This window comes from Notamacropus eugenii, chromosome 6 (genome assembly GCF_028372415.1).
Source record: "Notamacropus eugenii isolate mMacEug1 chromosome 6, mMacEug1.pri_v2, whole genome shotgun sequence".
Taxonomy (NCBI): Eukaryota; Metazoa; Chordata; class Mammalia; order Diprotodontia; family Macropodidae; genus Notamacropus; species Notamacropus eugenii.
In genome coordinates this window covers 295,695,986-295,717,267 of record NC_092877.1, presented here as the reverse complement: position 1 = coordinate 295,717,267, position 21,282 = coordinate 295,695,986, and the positions used below count along the sequence as shown (strand labels likewise).

Sequence of the window (21,282 nt, the reverse complement as noted above, 5' to 3'; positions counted from 1 at the left end):
AAGGAAAATGCTCGAGAGACTTCTGGTTAAAATGATGATATGATATGTCATACCGGACACCAGAGAGAATGATTAAAATAAAAACACAAGATATAAGTGTATCTTGTATAAGTGCGTAAGCTCTTTTGTCTAGTTCAGAACTGTATCGAAAGACAGCTACGCTAATAGTATCAGATTTCAAATTATCCTACAAATCAGCCATCTTCAAGAACAATTTGGTACTGGTTAAAAAACAGAAGTTAATTAGTGAACAAATTAAGTACACAACATATAGAAGCAAATAAACCTAGGAATCTAGTGTCTGATGAACCCTAAGACCTCAATTACAGAGGTACGGACTCACCATTTGACAAAAACTGTTGGGAAAACTGGGCAATAGCATGATAAAAATGAGGTTTAGGCCAATACCTCACACCATATACTTAGTTGAGCTCCAAATGGATATATGACCTAGATATAAAAGGTCATTCTAACAAAGGAAGAAATTCCCTTTCAAATTGCTGGATAGGGCAAAGAGAAGATCACAAAAGGTAAAATGGGACAATTTTTGGTTACATAAACTTTAAAGGTTTTTGCATAAACAAAATCAATGTAGCTAAAATTATAAATAAGGGAACCAATTAACTGGGGAAACAATCTTTTCAGCAAGTTCCTCTGATAAAAGTCTCATTTCTAAGATATATAGAGAAAGGATATATGAACAAGTAGTTCTCAAAAGTTATCTAAGCTAGTGTTGTCAAAGCCAAACAGAAATACCCAGTGGTTACATACTAACTTAGAAAACCTCAAATTGACACTTCCTGTGTTTATTTTTACTTATTTGTAAAAACATTTCCCAATTACATTTGAATCTGATTTAGGCTATAGTCTAAGCTATCAATAGTCACATTTTTTAAAATGCATCAAATCACTAATAAATGGAGAATTCTAAATTAAAGTAACTAAGATTTCAATTCACACTCATGAGATTGGCAAAGTTAACAAAAAGGGAAAATGATAAATGTTTGAGGAAATACAGAAAACAGGCACATTAACACACTGCTGATAGAGCTGAACTGGGCTAGCCATTCTGGAAAACAATTTAGGAGTGTATCCCTCAAATTATGAAGTAATATCTCTACTATACTCCAAAGTATATTTGTTGTATGTATATATACATATATATATATATATGGGGGTGGATTCTGAGGACCCTGGAAAGATCAGCATCAAGTGAAGTCAGGAAAACAACTCATGTAATAACAACAACATTGCAAAAACAAACAACTTTGAAAAACTTCAGATCTTTGTAAAGTGTAAACACACACTGCAATTTCATGATTTATGCTCCCCCACCTCCAGAAAGAGACGCAATGGAATCAATGCAGAATGAGACACACACTTTGGGATATGGAAAATTATTTTGCCAGATGAGGCACATTTTTACAAGGACTTTGTTCTTTTTTTCTTTACAATTATAGATAGGAGTGGGAAGGAAAGAAAATAAATGCTTATTAATAAAAAATAAATTCAAAAGTTTAAAACTGTTAGTCCTGTTATCATCATTTAGGCACCAATAACTAAGAAAGGCTTCATGGGAAGTGATTTTTAGTGGTAGAATGGCATTTGTATTTTTAAGGGAAGTTAATAAGCCAAATGAATTTCTAAAAAAGTATAAGGGTCTTGGCTTTGCCCTTACTATCGTACAATACCTGATTTGCTTAGCAGTATCTAGTCATACACCACCCAACTACCATTCTTTTGCATAACTCTAATATTCTACAGAGTATTGTACTACAGAAATACAAAAAAAAAGTAAAAGTCTGGCAAAGAGGGGATGGCTTAAATTTCCAGATTATGCTCATGATGAGGAAAAACAACAATAACCATCTACTAGAGAATCTAAGTATATCTTTTACCTTAGTCAACCACAGAAGAAAAGTTAATGAAAATGCAGTCGAAGCTGCAATGAAATTGAGATACAACACAGTGGGAGGAAAACCCCTTATACCTATTGTGATGATGGGGCAGGTAGCGCCAGAAAGCATTTTATCTCTTGTACTGTTGTTCTTATCTCCTGACTTTGCAAAAGTGGAACAATGATATACTGAGATGGGGTAGCTGCTAAACCTGCTATACTAATGAAGCAGGAGAAGGGAAGCAAGCCCAACAAGCAAGAAATCAAAGAGAGGAACTAGGAGGACATCCACACTATCACTGCTATGACAATGGCAAATTTCTCTCATGTTCTGGTATATGCAGAAGTTACAGCAAGAGCTAAGGTAGAGATCATTGATGATAAGAAGATGGGGTGGAGAAGATTTTCCCAATACAATCTTTTCTATTAGCTTCTGGCTCTACTCTATGAGGACGTTAGTGCACTCAGAGCTAACATCGAGGCCACAAATAAATCGAGGAAAGCTGACTTTTAGGCTTGGCTTCTGTACCAAACATGCAGCCAGACTTTTCTTTGCACTCTCATAGTAAACTTAATTATAGCGTAGGGATACGGGTCCGTGATATTACTGGTATAGAAAACTTTTGAGATGAAGAAATTCCCTCCACCAATGAAGGTCAGCACTTCTCTGAGAGTGGTCTACTCCACAGAGAAGTTCAAGGTCTTCTTCAGGCTCTCACAGACAGGACACATCAGAAGCAGGACTGGAACACAGCTCTTCTGGTCCAATGCCAGCACTCTCTTAACTCAATGAAGATGATGATATGGAACATTGATATGGCACTCTAAGGTTTGCAAATGCTTTACACACAAACACAGACTCACAGACACACACATCTCATTTGATCCTCAAAACAATCCTGAGAGGGAGGTTTTATTTTTATTCTGATTTTACAGATAAGGAAAAAAAAGCTAAGAGAAGTGACATGTGCTGGCCAGAATCACAGCTGCTAAGTGTCTGAGGCTGGATTTGAATTCAGGTCTTCCTGACCCTAAATCCTGCACTCTATCCCTTATACCAAAAAGCTACCCTCAACAAAAACTATTTCATTCTGTTTTGTACTTCACAGACTCTCCTAATAGAAGGAAAGCTTTTCCCCTCCCTTTCTTCCCACCAAGCACATCTATGGAAACTGTTTTCAGTTAGGTACCATCTCCTGACGAAGCCTTCCTCACTCCTTAGCAGAAAGTGATCCCTTCTTGCTCACTGTGTTTAAATTCTCTAACGCAACTATCAAATCCTAAGCTGCACTACAGCTATTAGTATGTGTCTACTTCCCTCCTCAAGGGCAGGCTGAGTGGGTGTTTTTGTTTAGTTTTCTACCCTTGAGGTCTTGTCTGTGATGGTGATTTAACAGAATGTTTTTCTTTCCCCCATTAACTTGCTGCCCATTCTGTTCTAAAGCATCAGCAGCATAGCTAGCAGGAGCAGGAGGCCAGCATTCTGGCTCCAGTTCTGCCTCTTACCAACAGTGTCCCTTTGCACAGTGCTGAGCCTCCCTGGGTTTGCTCCCTCACCTGCCAAATGAGGAGGACTTTCTATGGTTCTAAGCACACTACTTATTTTGGTGTCAATATCAAGTGATGCCAGTGGATCCCTAAGCTTTCCATGCTAAGTACCTTATATGCCCATTAGTCTGTTCTCCTTAAATCTGTTACTTCCAATTTTCCTCAACTTATCATTCTTAGGAGTCTTACTTCCCTCTCAGAGAAGCACAATTCCCTCTGCAATTGGTATTTTCTTTACTAGTGAAGAGACTTCTCCAACCTTTATCTTGTAACCACCAATAAACAAACCTAATTCCTTCATTTAGGATAAGCAGTAATAGATGAGAGGAAACTCTCTTCTCTACTGATACTAGGCAACAAATTATTACATTCTAAACAGCTGTTTCCAGCCACATAAATGAAACAAAAAAGGAGTATTAGTGATGCACATTGGCAGCTAGGTGGAACAATGGATAGAGTGCCAGGCCTGGAGTCAGGAAGACTCATCTTTCTGAGATCAAATCTGGTCTCAGGGATGTACTAGCTGTGTGACTCTGGGCAAGTCACTCAACCCTGTTTGCTTCAATTTCTTCATCCATTAAAAAAGCTAGAGAAGGAAATGGCAAACCACTCCAAAATCTTTGCCAAGAAAACTCCAAATGGGGTCACAAAGAGTCAGACAGTACTGAAATGACTCAACAACAACAACAAACTGATTCACAGAGTGGCTGTGATTCTCTCATCAAAAAAGTACCCAAAGGAAAGATGAAGTAGTTACACTCTTATGCTGCTGGGCCTACAGAACAATTTACTGTCCCTAGTCAAAATCTATAATCCTATATTAAGTCCCAAATGGGTTATCTTTTTACTACCTGACAGCAGTCAAAGGGGACAAGTTGAGATAATTTGGAAAATCAACCATAACCCATTAATCAGATGCCTTATGCATCAAGAGCCTAAAATTTCTATTTAATTATGTGATCCAGAACAGTAATTATCTATTAGTAGGAATAGCACTCTGGGCATTTCTATGCTGCCTTGTTTAGTACTATATTACTCATTTCATGTGGAGAAAAGGCTAAATACTACCTGATTCAATCGTTTTAAAAAGGCAAATGGAGGATATAAATGGATTTTATATCTGCAGTTCAACTACAAAGAAAATAACGACCACATCCTAGAAAATCAAACTGCTGTAAAAAGAAATGGGGAGGGAGAGGGAAGAACAAGATAGATGCAGAGAGGAACAGTACAGGCTGCAAACTGACCACCTTCCAAGAACAACATACTAGGGTACTGAGGGAAATCAGTTTTTCTTAATAAAAGACAGCTCAGAGTGAATGGCGCCAGCTGGCTTCCTTCTGTGACGAAGGACATCACTCACCAGATTTGTAATCAGGTGTCAAACCTTCCAAACTTTCAAAGTAACAGAGAGGGAGAAAAAAAGGGAGAGGGAGACTGAGATGATGATAGGGTCTGGATCCCTGCCAGTACCTGCCATTCTGTTAACCACAGAGGATTTGTATGCCTTGACACCAATAATGCCAAAATGAAGTCAAGGGTCATGAAGAATTTCAGAGTGCACAAATGCTGGCTCAACCACCTCTATCAAAATAAATACAATGAATATCCAAGATAAACTAACATCTCAATTATATTACCATTTGCCTATCATCCTAACCTTTAAGAATATTTGAATTATTATAACTAAGCAAAAACAATGAATATTAGACTGGTCATACTCAAAATGCTCCCTAGTGAACATCAAAAATATGAGCTGCATAAGGAGATATTTTTCTGAAAAAGGCCATGTAATTTATAACTGAGGACTAATTAAGACCAGGGAAAATTAAGGGATAGGAACCTGAGTATAGACTGAGAGCTGCAAGAGACCTTAGAATTAATCTATTACTGGGAGATTCAAACTTTTGTGTCATGGACCCTGTTGGCAGTTGGGTGAAGCCTATGGACCCTTTGTTAGAATGTTTTTAAATGCATAAAATTGCAAAAGAAACCAACTAAATGCAGCTATCTAAATACTGTTTTAAAAGTTCACAGGCTCCAAGTTAAGAATCTGTGATTTCTATATAAAATGGTTCTTTATTTTATATATATATGTATATTTACATTGATAGTTATATATACTGAGGCTCAAAGAGGACAAGTCACTTAGTGCCTTTAGGTCCTCATTTCTTCATCTGTAAAATAAGGGCATTAGAGTACATGATCTAAAGTTTAAGGTCTCTTCCACCTCTAAATCTATTATCTTGTTACAAGAGACAATAACCCTATTTCATGTAGTACGCTGGGTTTACAAGGACAAAAAAATCCTTACCAGGTGGCCAAAATAGTAATAACAAGCCTCTACTTATTTGGCTAGGTTAGTCTGCTGACAAGATACATACGTGAAGCCTTTTCAGCTAGGTAGAGCCTAACACAAGATATAAATGCTGCCAGTCTGGATTAAGCCTATTAATTATTGACATTTTACTATGGCATTTTATTTTAATCAGCTTGCTCAATACACCTACATAAGATATGTTCAAATGGTACTTCTCAGATTAAGCAGATAAGAGGAAAAAGTAATTTGGAGCTCAAATTTCCTCATAAAGGATGATGAGGAATAATAACAACTGTCACTTACACAGTGATTTAATGTAAACAAAGCATTCTCAACACAACCGTTTGAGGTAATAGAAGTATCATTATCCCTATTTCATAGAAAAGAAAACTAAAGACGGTTACAGCATTCTTTGCGCTGTACTGAACAACCAGTGACATCACTGTAACTGCAGATGGAATGCTGAAGACATGATGTGTTTAATACTTTAGGAATCTCCTAAAGATACCTCTCTACAACTACAGAGTGGGTAATACAAAGTGCTAGATACCTGTCAAGATGAATGTCAATGGGGAAAAATCCATGTTGCCCCAAGGGCCATCAAGAATAGTGATGGGCCTACACATGCTAGGCACTTACTCCTTGGCTGCCTGATTTAAGTCTTAGGATTCACTGACATGTCTGCAGCAATTTATAAGGAAGGACCAAAACATGCGCTTAAAAATCTGCTTAGTCTCCTCTCCTCACTCCCACTCACATACCCACCAAAGGCAAATGACCTGAGCTTTCAAGATACCACCATCAACAACATTCCCAAGACTGAAAGAGTTGAAGGACAGTAATGGGATAATATCTTGCTACTTTCTACTAAAGGAAAGAACTTGATCAGTCTTCTGACCTACTTAATTTGTACTTTCAACATAAAATTCAGAATTTCACTGATGCGTTGTAGCCATACAATAAATTAGATATTATTCTTTGTTGTACAAATCTGTCCACCTTGAGAAATTTTACTAAATCTACTAAATGATGGTAGGTCATTCTATCAAACTCATTCTCTCTGGCCAGTAGGCTAAAAGAGATCCACAAAGGAAGAAATCTACTTTTACTTGGTCTGTTTTACAAAGTTATACCCAAGAACAAATAAGAAATCTCTAACGAGCTGACTTCACTTACAAATTTCTAGGGAGTTCTTTCAGATATACACTTATAAGCCTTAGCACATCTAAAGATATACACAAAGAATTAAGGGACTATTTTTTGAGGTAGCAAAGCTCATGAATCAGAATCCCTACGAAGAGACTATCATGGGCAATATGAAGTTAAAAGCTACAGGCAACAGAACTTTTTAAATAGTTTCACTGACATCTCCTACAAAATATGCAAAGAATTCAATGGTAAGATAAGATGAAGTCCTTCAACATATTCTACCAGCCTTAAAACTTACTCTAAGAGAGCCACAATCAGCTAAACTCCAATTTGGATGATAAGGCAGCTGGAGATTAAAGGAATTATGGGGACATGAGGGGTCTAAAAACAAAAGAGAGAATCAAGATTATATGGAATCAAAACATGTTTTCCAGTTTTGTGGAATGCTAGTAGATATCTAAGTGCAGCTAATAAACATACGTGCAAAATAAAGAGGCAGGGGAATATGTGGCTAAAGATAACGTAAAGAGAATGGATTATACCTAAAAAGCTAACAAAAACATCTCTGGTGCAGTAAAAGACCAAGAATCCTCGTCTTCTGGGATCAATAACGTTACAAACTTTGGTGAATCCCAGTCCTGTGCCACAGACTACTTTGTATACACTTAGTTTCTTCTAAAAAACCCTTTCTGGTTTTCCTCTCTTCTCAAACTGGTGCTTTGTTCTGTTTTGGCCCTACCAGCTGCATCTCCCTCAATCATGGCCTCTCATCTCCCCTAGTCTCCTGCCCAAATATCTCTGCCAACCTCCCAATCTAAACTACTACTCTCCCTGTCTGACTTCCTATTTTTCTCCTCAATTAAATTGACTACATTCACTCCCCTCCTCCTAACTAATCGTCAGTTACCACCGTTGGTGGCTACTTCAGTTACTACCCATGGGATGTTTCTCTGACTTCTGTCCTTGGTCTTTCAAGTATACAGATTTTGTGTTGAGAAAATAGACTGTCTTTGTTTTCTGAAATAACTACTTCAAAGGCTCAGAAGCTTTCTATTAGAATACTATTTACCCAGTAGGACAATGGTAAGAAAAAATGTAATTCTCTGCGCACACAATACTTCATTAGTTGGAAAAATGTCATTTGTTGGGACCTTTATTTCATTTAAGATTAAAAAATTCTGAGGAAGGCAATTCAAATAAATTAGGTACTGCTTCACTGATTCCACTGACATTCACTTTCCACAAAATGTTTTACTTTTTTCTAAATCTTCTTAGAAAAAGTATTGAGATATGTAGAAGAAAAGAAACTTAATTGGTCCCTAAATAAAAGTCTACTAGATGATGTCTCAGAAGGTAACTACAGACTCCCCTACACACACACACACACACACACACACACACACACACGCATGTATGCACCAAGTGTGTGAATGTGTGTGTGAACTATACAAAAAGCATCAGAAGTTAACATTTTATGATGTCCCATTTCTTGCAGCATATTTACCAAACAGGTAAATTTTCAGTACCTTACCCAGAAATAACAAACATTAAGCAAATCTAAATCATATACATATAAGCTGAAAAAAATCTGTCAGTCTTAACTGCATATAACTGGAGTACTACAGACAATCCAATTTTGAATCACTAATTTCACACACACAACAATGGGAAAAACAAAATGCTTGAAAAATCATCAACATAACTTATAGCAGCCTGGGATAAGAGTGTGGAGAGGATGGGAGAGGAAGGGAGGAAATTACATTAACAGTTCATAATTTATTCCAAATACACAAGAATTTCAGCAACAAGAAATGGGGTCTACGAATATCTTTGATGTGAAACAGGCCGAGGAGAATTCAACTTCTCTGATACAGAAAATGGGCTATTTAGAATCAATTCAATGAATACTTGTTAAGTGTCCAATATGTGTAAGACACTGGGTTGTGTGAAGTGAATAATATACAGATATGAATCAAACACAATCCCTGACTGCTGGGGGTGTAAGCTCAGTTTTCACGTGGACAGTCTCGGGCAGGTAAAAGTGAGGACCTCTAAACCTTAGAGTTCTCACGAGGCCCCCCAGGGAACAGCTGGGAATTGAGGTGTGAAACACAGGCTATCTCGTGCATTTCCACCTCTTCTCAGTGGGAAACTTGCTGGGGAGAGCATCCCACCCTTGAGATTGGTCAGTGGTCTGAGCACACCTGTTGTTAATTAGCTAGGGGCTGAGAGCACGCACGGTATTCACGTGCAAAATATGTGGTGGGAGAGCTTAAGTAGGGACAGGAAAGCCTGAAGGCCCTCTTCTGGCTGTGGGATCCCCTTTGGGGGTCCCTCCCCGCTCTTCTTGCTGTGGGTCCCTTAGAGGGAAGAGGGTCCCTCCCCTCTTCCACTCCCATCCTCTTGCTGTATGATCCTTGCCCCTTGGGAGGAGGAGGATTCCTCTCCTCTGGGGAAGAATTCACTCTGCATATGGATACGTTACTAAGACCCTGAATACAGCCTAACCCTTGTTTGACTCCGGAAAGTCTCTTCTCTCAATACGTTTATCCGGTTGGCCACCGAAGACCTGGACGAAAGGTAAGCAGACTTGGGTAGCTCACCGGCCTCTAGGCTGAACAGCTGGCGCCTCCAACAGGGACAAGCGTGGAAATCCTGGGTGGTGGGAAACCCAGAAGGGGCTGTGAAAGACGGCGAGTCCCGAATACTAGATTCGGAAGGAGAGAAAGAGTGAGTAGCTTCCCATACCCATGGGAAAAGGGCAGGGATGAGGAATCAATTGCCAGTAATAAAGCCAGAGGAACAACAGGTCTGGGCTAAGATACTTTACAAGGAATGCAGGGACGTGGGAGTCACTATACATCTGAATGACCTCCGAAAGTTTTGTAAACAGCAATGCCCCAGGGAGTTGGAGGACTTCTATTTTATTCACAAGGAAAGTTGGTTTTGACATTTCATAAGGATTATGCTGCTAGCTGCTGATGAGCCAAACTAACTTTTACATTGTGATAATAAGGTAATTTTGTGTTTCTGAAATACTTAAAGCAGTCAATTCAATTAAACAAAGCAAAAAGGGGAGAGAATCCTGGCAAGCAAGGTAAGTGGTCAGTTCATCTTGACCCCTAATGACTGGAAGAGCTTAGCCAGAGCCTGCCTTACCCCTGGGCAGAATGTGATTTGGGTGGACTGGGGGCTCAGGCCCCCCAGGCTTATCAATAATTAACAGGAACAGGGCAGTATGGGGCCAGAGGAAGGAACGCAACACCTTTACAGCTTAAATAAATGCCAGCTTGCAGCTCATCAGTTTGCTATGATTCCCCTGAGAGACCCCGTACAGGAGCAATCCCTGATATTGCAGAACCCCTCCCACGCACCCGTAGTTATGTATACAGGAGTTTATCCCGCCGGCACCACAACGCTTCCATGCTCCAATGTGGTAGCCGAGCCAGCTCATATAGATAATCAGCTTTCCATAGCTATTGCCCTTCCCTTAAAGCACTCAGTTCAAATCCAGTTACTAAAAGAAATAGGACGGAATAGACCTGAGTGTACAATCTGGCTCAATGGAATTCCCATGACTGGCTTCCTTGATACTGGAGCGGATAGGACCTGTCTTAGCGGTTGCTCAGTACCCCAGCACTGGAAGCTCAGAGAAAGCCAGAGACCAGTGTGGGGAGTAGGAGGGTGCCAAAATACCTTAGAGACAATGCACCCAGTGAAGTGGGAGGCAGAGGATCGCCAAGGGACCATATGGCCGTTGGTGATTCCAGGACTTAGTTTTAACATTTGGGGCAGAGACATCATGAGCCACCTGGGGATGAGGCTATCAAATTTTTAGTAAGGGCCATTGCAGTTGCACTGGAGTTCCCACCCATGAATTGGAAGTCAGACACCCCAATTTGGGTGGAGCAATGGCCCCTGACTCCAGAAAAGCTCCAGGTGCTACAGATACTGGTTAAGGAGCAATTAGAAAAGGGGCATATAGAACCATCACAGTCACCCTAGAATGATCCTGTGTTTGTTATAAAGAAAAAATCCAGAAAATTCAGGTTCCTCACAGACCTAAGGAAGGTAAATCAGTCTCTCATGTCCATGGGAGCCCTGCAACCAGGTCTCCCATCTCCTAATGCCATCCCGGATGGCTGGTCACTTATAATCATTGACATTCAGGATTGTTTTTTTTCCATCCCTTTAAACAAAGTAGATTGTCCCCAATTCACTTCTGCAGAACCTCACCCTAATGATAAGGACCTACAAAGAGGTATCAATGGAAGGTACTGCCCCGAGGCATGAGTTACAGCCCTACCATCTGCTAATGGTATGTTAATCAAGCATTAGAAAGCCCCAGGTAGCAATACCAATGTAAACAGCCAGTATGCATCCTTATCACTTCACCATAAAGGCGATCCTCAATAAACAAAAAAGGGGAAGAGGTTGCCTAACACAATCAGAGCTCAATACAGCTGTATACTAGGACACCCGAGGAAATTTGATTCCAGGGGCTAGAGAGATGCAAGGAGGGAGTGACAGTGAGAAAAAAAAAAAAAAGAAAGTGATCTCTACCACAGTGGCAGTTTTGTATTACCCTCTTTCCAGTCAAACAATTGTTTTGCTGGAGCAAAGGAAAGCCTTGAATTGCCTTGAGGAACTGTGAAGGCCTCTTTGGAACTCAAGCCTGATTGAAGTAATTTAAAACATTGTTTAATTGTTCCTTGTTGCTTTAGAGCTTTGGTTATATTGTGCCGCACACTACTGCAGCTATGAGACTATTCCACGACAACCCCGGAAGGAAAGTGATACCCAGGCTGGAAATAAGGACACATGGGCCATGGTAAAGGATATGGCCTCAGGGAAATGGCAAGGTCCGTATAAAATACTAATATGGGGTCCAGGGTATGTTTGTATCTCCACAGGAAAAGGGGACACATGGATCCCCATCAGAAGGATCTGCAAGTGGAAACCAGAGTCGGAGATGACGGAGACACCGGAAGCGGAGATCCTGGAAAAGGACCATGCACCACCTGAGTCTGCTGCTGACAGCTTTGACCTTGCTGACCAGAGAGGAAGCAGCACCGATCCCAACCACTGCCACGCTGACATAGCACTGGGCCTGTTCCTGCTAAATCCATCATGGTCGGTCCTCACTGAGTGGACTGCCACGTTATCGCCCGCTATCTGTCAAGGCAACTCCTTCCAGTGGCTGACAGAGGACTTTGGCATCACGGATCCAGGACTCACAGGGGTGACCAACTTATCGCCTGAATTCCACAGGCCCAGCCGTGCAGTCCATTTGCATGACTAAGGGGGGTGCTGGAGTGTAAGGCGCCAGCACTGTGCTACCTCTCTTAGAACATGCTTTGGAATTAGTGATTGCACTTCTTCTTGTTGTAATATGTGTAATTCAGCCATTTAGTTCCATCTTTGTTTTGTTGGAAACAAACCTGACTCCCTGTGATGGGGACATGCTTCTCTTTGTCAGTTGTTGTGCTAGCTGCAGGTTTCTGTGTAAATGAAGTTCTTGTTGTGGGGTATCCACATGTTACCTGACCTCAGTGGAGGTCTCAGTGGAGTATATGATCTTTCAGGAAGTAACATATAACAAAAATATGTAGAAAATTAAATGCAGGGGGTGCTTAAACTTTAATAGCTTATTAAGTTTCAATATCTTAAAACCGGACTCAGTCTTTTGGAAACCTTTTGAAAAAAAAAAAGACCTCAAAAAAATTATCTTCAAAGTATATGTGTTTCCCTACTTTTAAGACACTAAAACATTCAACAACACAATATCCTCTTCCTCACCATCCATTCAATCCTCAAATCCTTGTAATCTGGGTTGCTTGCCACACCACCATTTTTTGAAACTGTTCTCTTTAACATTCATCCTTAAAATTAAATCCGAATCAGTTGTCATCCTCCTTGATCCTTGCGCTGCACAGGATGGAAATCTCAGGTCTACTATCTATGACCTTAGGCAAATGTAACATCTTGGAGGCCTGTTTCCTCGTACATAAAATAAGGAGCCTGGAAGAAAGGAAATTTAAAACTCTAACTAGTAAGATCCATCTGTCCACTCTTTCCTCTTGACACCTGTGACCCTCTGTATCTTTGTGGTTTTCCTCCTCGCTTGCAACCATTTCTTCTAGGTCCTCTTACTCTATCCATCCACCAAATGTGAGAATTTACCCAAGGGTATACTCAAGGCTTTCTTCTCTCTACCATTCTCCCCTTGGTTCACTATATATAATCCATTTTCATGGCTTTGAGTTATTACTCATTCTGGCAATTCCTAAATCTTTTATCCCCAGTCTGACCCTTCTTCTATGAGTTGCAAATCTGCATTTCCAATAGCCAAGAAAGATGTTTCCCCTGGATGTGTCATATTAACACCCCAAACTTACAATCAGCAAAGCCAAACTCATTTCTCTCCCCCAACGTGTTTCATCTTCCCTGACTTCCCTATTCTCATTAATGGAACCAGTTTCACAGGTACTTATGCTCAAAACCTTGTAGCTGTCTTTGATTCATTATTTTGGTATATTTTCTTTCATTAAGTCTTCACTGACTTCAGGTTTAGTGCTGATTCAAAAATTCACCTTTCGCGTTTGACGAATGTCTTATCTTAGTCAAAACACTTGTAATCTTCAGTAACCCAGTACTGGTGCTCTCCAGCAAAACCTGCTATCATCTTAATAATTTTGCACAGATTTCTAGTCAGTTCTTTATAATGGATTTATGTTAGGCATAATCTACATTCAGTTCTTTATTTTTTAAATTGATATCATAGTGTTGGATGTTTCCATAAATGTTTAACATATATTTAAGCCTCCTCTTTGTTGTTTGTTTTGGTTCTAAATAGATTTTATAATATCTTAATAACTTTTAACAAGGCTTTTTAATAGTGAATAAAATGGACCTAATAGCAGCATCTAATAACTGTTATGTTTATTTCAAAAACCGTTTTCATTTCTTATTCAGTCCATCCTTGGAAATCTTTTTATGCAGACGGGACAGATGAAAGTCTCCTTTTGCAGATGAAACTGGGAAACAAGTAGCAATTAAAGGATTTAATTTACCCAAGATTGCAAAGTTAATGTATGCATTAAATGTATTAAAATTTATTATGTATTATATTATTATATTATGCATTAAAATTTATTAAATAATAACTTATTAATTTATTAAACTTATTAAAACTTTTGAATTTAATTTTTTTAATGAACAAAAATTTATTCTTTCTCAACCAGTTTCTCATAAAAAAAGAACTTACTTGGTTTTCTTAACTCTTAGCGCAAATGAGACCATACAGAAGATGTATCTCCCTTGACTCTGACAATAATACACTAAATTTGTATAGCACTTTACCCTTTACAAAGAGTTTGCAGCTATGTTACTACATCTGATTCCCACAACAATCCTGTGAAGTAGTTATTACTTTATGTATTAGATGTGTCCCTGGAAAATTGTAAAACAAATTTTGTGAAATAAATAATTTTAATGCACACAAAGAAGTCCCTATTTCTGATGACACCATTTGTAAAGTGAAGAGGCCTTTTGTAAAACAGATAATCACCCCTTCATTTGTTTTATAAATTTTTTGCAAACTTTAAAGTGCCAAATGTCAACATTTGTTATTAAGTTCAGATTTGAGGATTTTCTTAGAAGTAGGTCACATCTATAAGTCAAAACTAGATTAACTGTGATTAAATGGAACTTGCCCAATAGAGCAAAGTAATGATAAGCTTAACATAATATAGTTTTAAAGAAATATGGCCAATCAATAGAGTAACAGGCTTATCAAGTAGGAGATTAGTCTATTTAATTAAAACAAAATGTGCCTGAAACTCAGCTTAGCCTAGTGCATAGAGGAATGGTCTCAGAATCATGATGTCTGGGGTTCAGGTCCTGTCCCTGATACATACTGGCTATGTGACTATGGGTAGGCCAAAGCACTTCCCCTTTCAATGGCACAGGCAAGACCTTAAGTCACAGAATAGCTGTTGATCTGAATTCACAGAGGGAGTTTCTTTATCAGAAGTTCCCAATCAATTAATAAAATCACAAGTCTGAACCAAAAACTAAATAAAGTCTCAGTCATTATACCCACTATATATGCTGTCAGACTTGATCAATGTGTTTGATTTTGCAAAACTGATTTTTTTCTTTTTCTTTTTTATTCTTTTGTTTCAAGGGATGGATCTCTGGGTAAGGAATTGGGGAAGAATATATTTGGAAATGAAAGTGATACAAAAACTAATGATATAATCTTTTAATTCGAACAAGAGTTATTTCATATAAAAAGAACCACATTCTCGACAGTGATCTCCAATGATGCTGATTACAACCTCTACTTTCTTACCCAATGTCATCCTTGTCCACACTGTCACATAATCCTCTCTAACAGACCTAACCAACATGCCAGAGACCTTCCTTTAGGTCTTTTACCACTTCATGAGTTCCACTTCAGTAAATGGATTGAATATTATTCCTCACTCTTTCTTGTATGACTGGGTCCACCTCCTTTTATTGTAAGACATGTTTGTGACAATTTTTTCAGGCCATCTCTTCCACTCAAATCAGAGATCAGCAGTCACATAAAATCACTGGAACAGTATTATGGGGCCTGATGCAATGAGCACATTGTCACATGCAAACAGAAGCAGAGAGAAGACCTCGTCATCTAGAGCGAATCCTCTCACCTTTTATAAGCATTCCTCACTCTGTTTTATGCCTTGCTTGATACTGATGACCAGAGGAGAGTTGAACAAAGCTATCTCTCTAATTATATGTATCAAAGAATGCTGGATAATCTTATTATGTTCATGGGAGACACCTTGATGGAGTAAAGACTTTAAGACTATAGTCTGCCCTATGAATGAAAGAAAAAGCATTTATTAAGCATTTACTATGTGCCAAGCACCATGTTAAGCACTGGGGATAAATACATAAGAGCAAAGCTCTCACAAGGAGCTTGCATTCTAATGGGGGAGAGAAGAAAAAGGAGAGTGAGGGGAAGGGAGGGAGGCTGATAGAATTTAGGGTTAGGCTAGCTTGCCCGCCCTGTGGGTGGGAGGTGGTCAGCAACTGATGGGGATGGCTAGCCCTTTCTATACTGAGGCTATTTCCCTGGATGATGACTTTCAAGGACCAGGTTGAAAGCAAGGCCAGTGATCTAAGGTAGCAAGGTGTAGTGTGATGCCGAGAACTCTTGAGGTTACCTGCCAATCAATGGCAGTTAGTCAGTAGTTAAGTGTCATGAGCTGTGGCCACAGTGGGTCTACTCCCCACAGGCACTGCTTTCCCTTCATTTCTTTGTTTGGATTAATATGAGAGACTCCTAACAGGCCTTCCTGCTTCCAGTCTCACCAATTCCAGTCCAATTTAAAGACTGTTACCAAAGTAATCTTCCTAAAGCACTGCTCTGATGATGTCCCTTCCCTGCTCCAAACCCTTCAGATGTTCTACATGGCCTACAAAAATAAGTATGACCTCACCATCCACAACTTGACACCAAGCTACATTTCCAGGGATATTTTACACTTCTGTTTTCACATGCTTTCCAACCAAAGAAGACAACACACTTCCAATAGCTTTTCCTATATATCTTCCTCTGCTCACACATCATTTCCCTAGTCTGTGCCTAATTTTTAACTCCAACAATGACCCTTACATACACTACTCCTTTAGTCACCTTCTCCACCCATTTCCAAAGGTTGAGGTCCTTCCCACTCTCCCAAACTCTCCTCATCTGGCTTCCTCACCCTCATCTGTCCAACAGGGAACTGTCCTTCCTGGAATTCTGCAGTTCTCCTAATGAGGATATTCTCGTTTGTGTTATAGTATACTTAGTTTATCTTTGTCTTATTTCTCTACTATATACATAAGCTCCTTGAGGACAAAGAACAACATCCTTTTTAAATCTGCAGATATGCCAGCAAAATAACAAAAATCACAAGAGCAATAATAATAATAAATGGCATTTATATAGCTTTTTAAGGTTTGCAAAGCGCTTTACAAAGACTGCCTCACTGTAGTCTCAGGAGCTATGATTATCTTCACTTTACAAACAAGAAAACTGAGGCACATAAAGGTTAAGTGATTTGCTCAACATCACACAGTTGGTAAGTGTCTGAGGCCATATTTGAACTCAGGTCTTCCTGATTCGAGGACCAGCCCTCTGTGCATGATGGTGCCACCCAGCAGCCCTGAACACGGGCCTTACACATAGAAAGCATTTAGTAAATTTTTGTTGAACTGAATATAGTCTTTCCCTATGTTAAATATGGATTAGTCCGGCTATTTCTCATCAGTAGTAAATTCAATGCTGTATGCAGTTTTACAAAGCTTATAAAGCAGGGGAGGAATGTGTTCAATGTCAGTTTTCCATTTTGAATATTTAAAGGCAAGAATCAGAAGCAGCGTCCATTAACTTGGCAGGGACAGTGTTGTCTCTTTTAATAGAGGAAGGAAAGATGGGAAAAGTACAGAGAAGACAATGTCTAAGATTCATCAAGAAGAACTTTTTCCAAAAAAAGGAAAAAGGGGGAAGAAGAACAGAGGGTTCATCAAGGCCTTTGCGTTGTTTATTTTTTCAAGTCAAAAGCACTGCAATGAAAGCAGGAATCAGAGGGATAACAGGCTTTCTAACAAAAAGGGAAGATTTTACTTGAATTTTTGTATGCAAGTCATCTCAAGCACCCTGGCTCATTATTAGTGCTTTGTGTCATTTCTGGCTACACACCAGCTGCATCTGCCCTCATTTTTTATGGGAAATTGTAAGTTATAATTTTGTGTGGGAAGCTGAAATTGTTGATTTTTTCATTTTTTTTCCCCTCAATGATACAATTTGGGAAAAGGTTTTCTAAACTTAAGAGGCAGAATAACACACTGCACTGTGCCTTTTACTACTCATATTCATAAGTGTGATTTAATTCACTTGGGAAGCCGATTTATTTTATGCAGCAACAGATTTCCAACTTTCTAAATCAAAACAAGACTTTGTGGCTAAATTTTACTTTACCCACAACTTGTCAGGAATGAAGATATGACATACATATACCTAGTCAATATGGTTTACTTACTGCCAAATGTTATTTTTTAAATTCTATCGCTCTATAAATTAGCATTCACATATTTCTTAAGACTATTGACTTAATAGCTATTTAGTTTGAAAGGCATTCTATTCCTTTAAAGCATAGACATTATATATCTTGAATTTATTAATGTTTATTCACTCTGATTAAGCTCATTTTTACTCCTTACTTTCAGGTTTCTTTTTGAAAGTAACTCTAAACTTTGATACATTTCAAATTATCAATCATAAAAGAGCCGACCATAAAATTAGTCCATTTCAACAATCACTGAATGAACCAGGTTTGAGCTGAATGCCTCAGTGCTGCTCTAGAAGTGATTTTCCAAACTTTTACTTTTCTCCCCATGATGAAATATCTCAAAACATTTCAGCAAAAAGATTATAATTACTTAAAGCTTTCCTGATAACACTTGAATGCCTTGATTAATGGTGCTCTTTTCCCTTTCATTCATTCATAACCTGTTTTTCACAGCAAAAGATCACAGACCGTGGAGGTTTAAAATGGAGGAGATTTCAAAATTAGAAGACCAAATATTTTAAATAGAAAACTAAAAAATAAGACATTTAAAAAAAAAGTTTCTAAATAACAAAGGATGCCCAGGGAAGAGAATAAGTTTGTCTGTCTTGGCAAGCTTGCCTTTATCATTTTTTTAAAATTATGAACAACTTATTGATGCTACTATATCAGTATGAATCAATCATCCTTCAATTTTACGGTGTACTATCATAAACAAACATTAAAGTAATTGACAGATGAAGGTTAAATATTGGAGGTGGTAAAGGTAGAAAGAATGCAGACATTTTAGTCTAAATACAAGTCATTTTTCAAGTGCAGTAAAGCAGTCATGTTCAAAACACTTACCATTATTACTGCTCTCAGAATTTTCTTCAGGTTGGCCTTCTGTAGAACAAGAAAAATGTGCTTTTGTGATCGTGGTGAACAACAAAAATTATTATAAAACTATAATATGACAAATAATGGCTACTAAAAAAAAAGAAAGCATTTAAAGGGGATAAAAACTACATGGGTACAAGACTTCCTAAAAGCTTGTTTCTTCAGCCTTTAGCAGAACACAAAAAGAATGACTATGGGGAACACAAAGTAGTGAGGCAAAGTACACACATTCTCTTTGTATATGTTTTTCTCTTCCTTCTTCCTCCTCTCTTTTTCTTTCCCTCCTCTCTTCTCTTTTTCTCTCTCCCCCTCCCTCTTTTCCCTGTCTCCCTTCTCTTACTCTCGTCCCCATTTTTGTTAGGTTGTTGAAGGAAACCAGAGCCCCTTTATAGTTAAAAAAAGTAAAAAAGATTCCACTGCCCATAAAAGAGATGATTTACAGAGAATAAAGTTTTATACTGGACTGGGTTAATTCCAAGCTGTTTGGCTTTTTTTTTTGCTCCTTCTTTTTCTTGGTGATATTAAAGGTTCTTAGTCTGTTTGACAGAACTGAACTTGCTCTGAAGTTGGGATGAAACTGAGTTTTTATCTAAGACCCTGCAATATGGTTTCCAATACAGATGATAAAAGTACTTAGCTTAGTCACATTGTCAACACTTACCTTTGGGAAATAGAGGGATAAAATATGCCAAGAGCAAAAAACCACTAATAATCACCTCCATCCTTCCTACCCACCCCAGGACCCAGTCCCTTTTCTGAGGCTATCTGCACACCAAAAGAGGAGAAATAAAAGCTACCTATTATAGACCTAATGAAACATCAATAGAGCACTTCCTCTTATGACTCCCTCAAAAGGAGCGCAATGTAATTCTGCTCCCTGAATTCATCTTATTAATCTTTTTTATTCTGCCGGGATACTAAAAGTTCCACCTCAGGGTTATCCCTACATTAAAGCCATCAGAGCAAACAAGAGAAAGGTGAATTGCAAAGAACATTGACTTGCAGACTCAATTTGACTACTGACAAGCCACTAGCTGGGTCACTTCAGATAAATCCCTCGCCCTGAGTCTTAGGTTCTTTAATTTGTAAAATGGGTAAAAAATTTTATACTGCACACCTCATAGGATGGTTGTAAAGGAAATTATTCCTAAACTAAAGAGTACAATATAAACAAGCACTATTATTAAGAGAAATATTCCATTTTTCTTAAATTGTGGAAAAGAGATATCAACCAAACTGTTCATTTTCTTTTCAAAATATGAAGTTCTATAGAAATAAAGAGAAGAAATATGCAGAGATTAGCTAGCTAAAGTAAGCAAAACACTAGGGGCAGAGCTCAAATAGAATCCAAATGTCCAAACTCTGAACTTCATACTAAAAAGCAGATTAGATCCACACCATCTCTCACACCTATCCCCTCCTTCCTCACTCCTGAAGCCCTGACTCTGGCTCAGGCTCTCATCCTCTCTTTTCTGGACCACTGCAAAAGTCTCTTAAATGATGTCTCCCTCTATCCTCTTTCTTCTCTAATACATCCTCCACCAAGCCTCCAAGCAGACATTCCAAACCAGATCTGAACCACGTTGCCAGCCTTTCCCCAAAAATATCTCCAGTGGGTCCCAAATGCCTATAGGATAAAATACAAACTCAAGTTGCCATTCAAAGCCCTCAACAACCTGCTTCCCATCCAACCTTAGAGTTTTATTTCCTATTATTCTCCTCCTGGGACATTAATGTCCTGGCCTTACTGGCCTGACAGCTTATCCCTAGACATCACAGGACAGGATATGATATGATATGCCTCTGGAGGAATGGCTCAGGGGGTTTCCTATGCCTGGAATGTCCTTCCTCCTCACCTCTATCTCACAGAATCCTTGGTTTTCTTCAAAGCACAGCTCAAGTGACATCTCTTAGATGAATGAAGTGAGCTCTGTTCCCTTCAGTTATCAGTATTCTCTCCCTCTTGAAATAGCTTTGTATATAACTTGTATTTACTTACTTGTGCACATGCTGCATTCCCTCAGTAGAATGTAAACTCCTTGAGTGCAGTTACTGTTTCGATACTGCCTTTGTATTCCCAGTGCCTAGCACAGTGCTGGGCACATAATAAGCACTCATTAAGTTATTTGTTGAATTGAATTGAATCATGCAGAATTTATAACTAGAAAAAGACTAAAGGGCAAAATATTACTAGTTAAATCTTCAATGATAATAATTCAGGTTTAATCACACACTTTAAGTCAAAGTCTATCCTACAAATTATTTTTAAAGAACATAAATATTTAACTGTTGGCTTATTTTCCTAACAAGCTAACTATCCGTGTGAAGGTATACTCTACTTATAAGTCCTAAGCACAGATTCATAATCTTGCTTAATAGGTTGG

General features: G+C 38.6%; 1 protein-coding gene across 2 annotated transcripts in view; it reads right to left on the bottom strand.

The window, feature by feature from the left end:
• Positions 1-21,282, bottom strand: part of GTF2F2 (general transcription factor IIF subunit 2) — a 161,661-nt gene that overhangs the window by 106,047 nt on the left and 34,332 nt on the right. The window contains exon 5 of one of the 2 annotated variants that reach the window (XM_072617189.1): positions 18,866-18,904. The exons of the other annotated variant lie outside the window; for it this stretch is intronic. Within the exon in view, the coding sequence (XP_072473290.1) occupies positions 18,866-18,904 (39 nt within the window). The remainder of the gene's footprint in view (positions 1-18,865; positions 18,905-21,282) is intronic. 2 annotated transcript variants of the gene reach the window in all.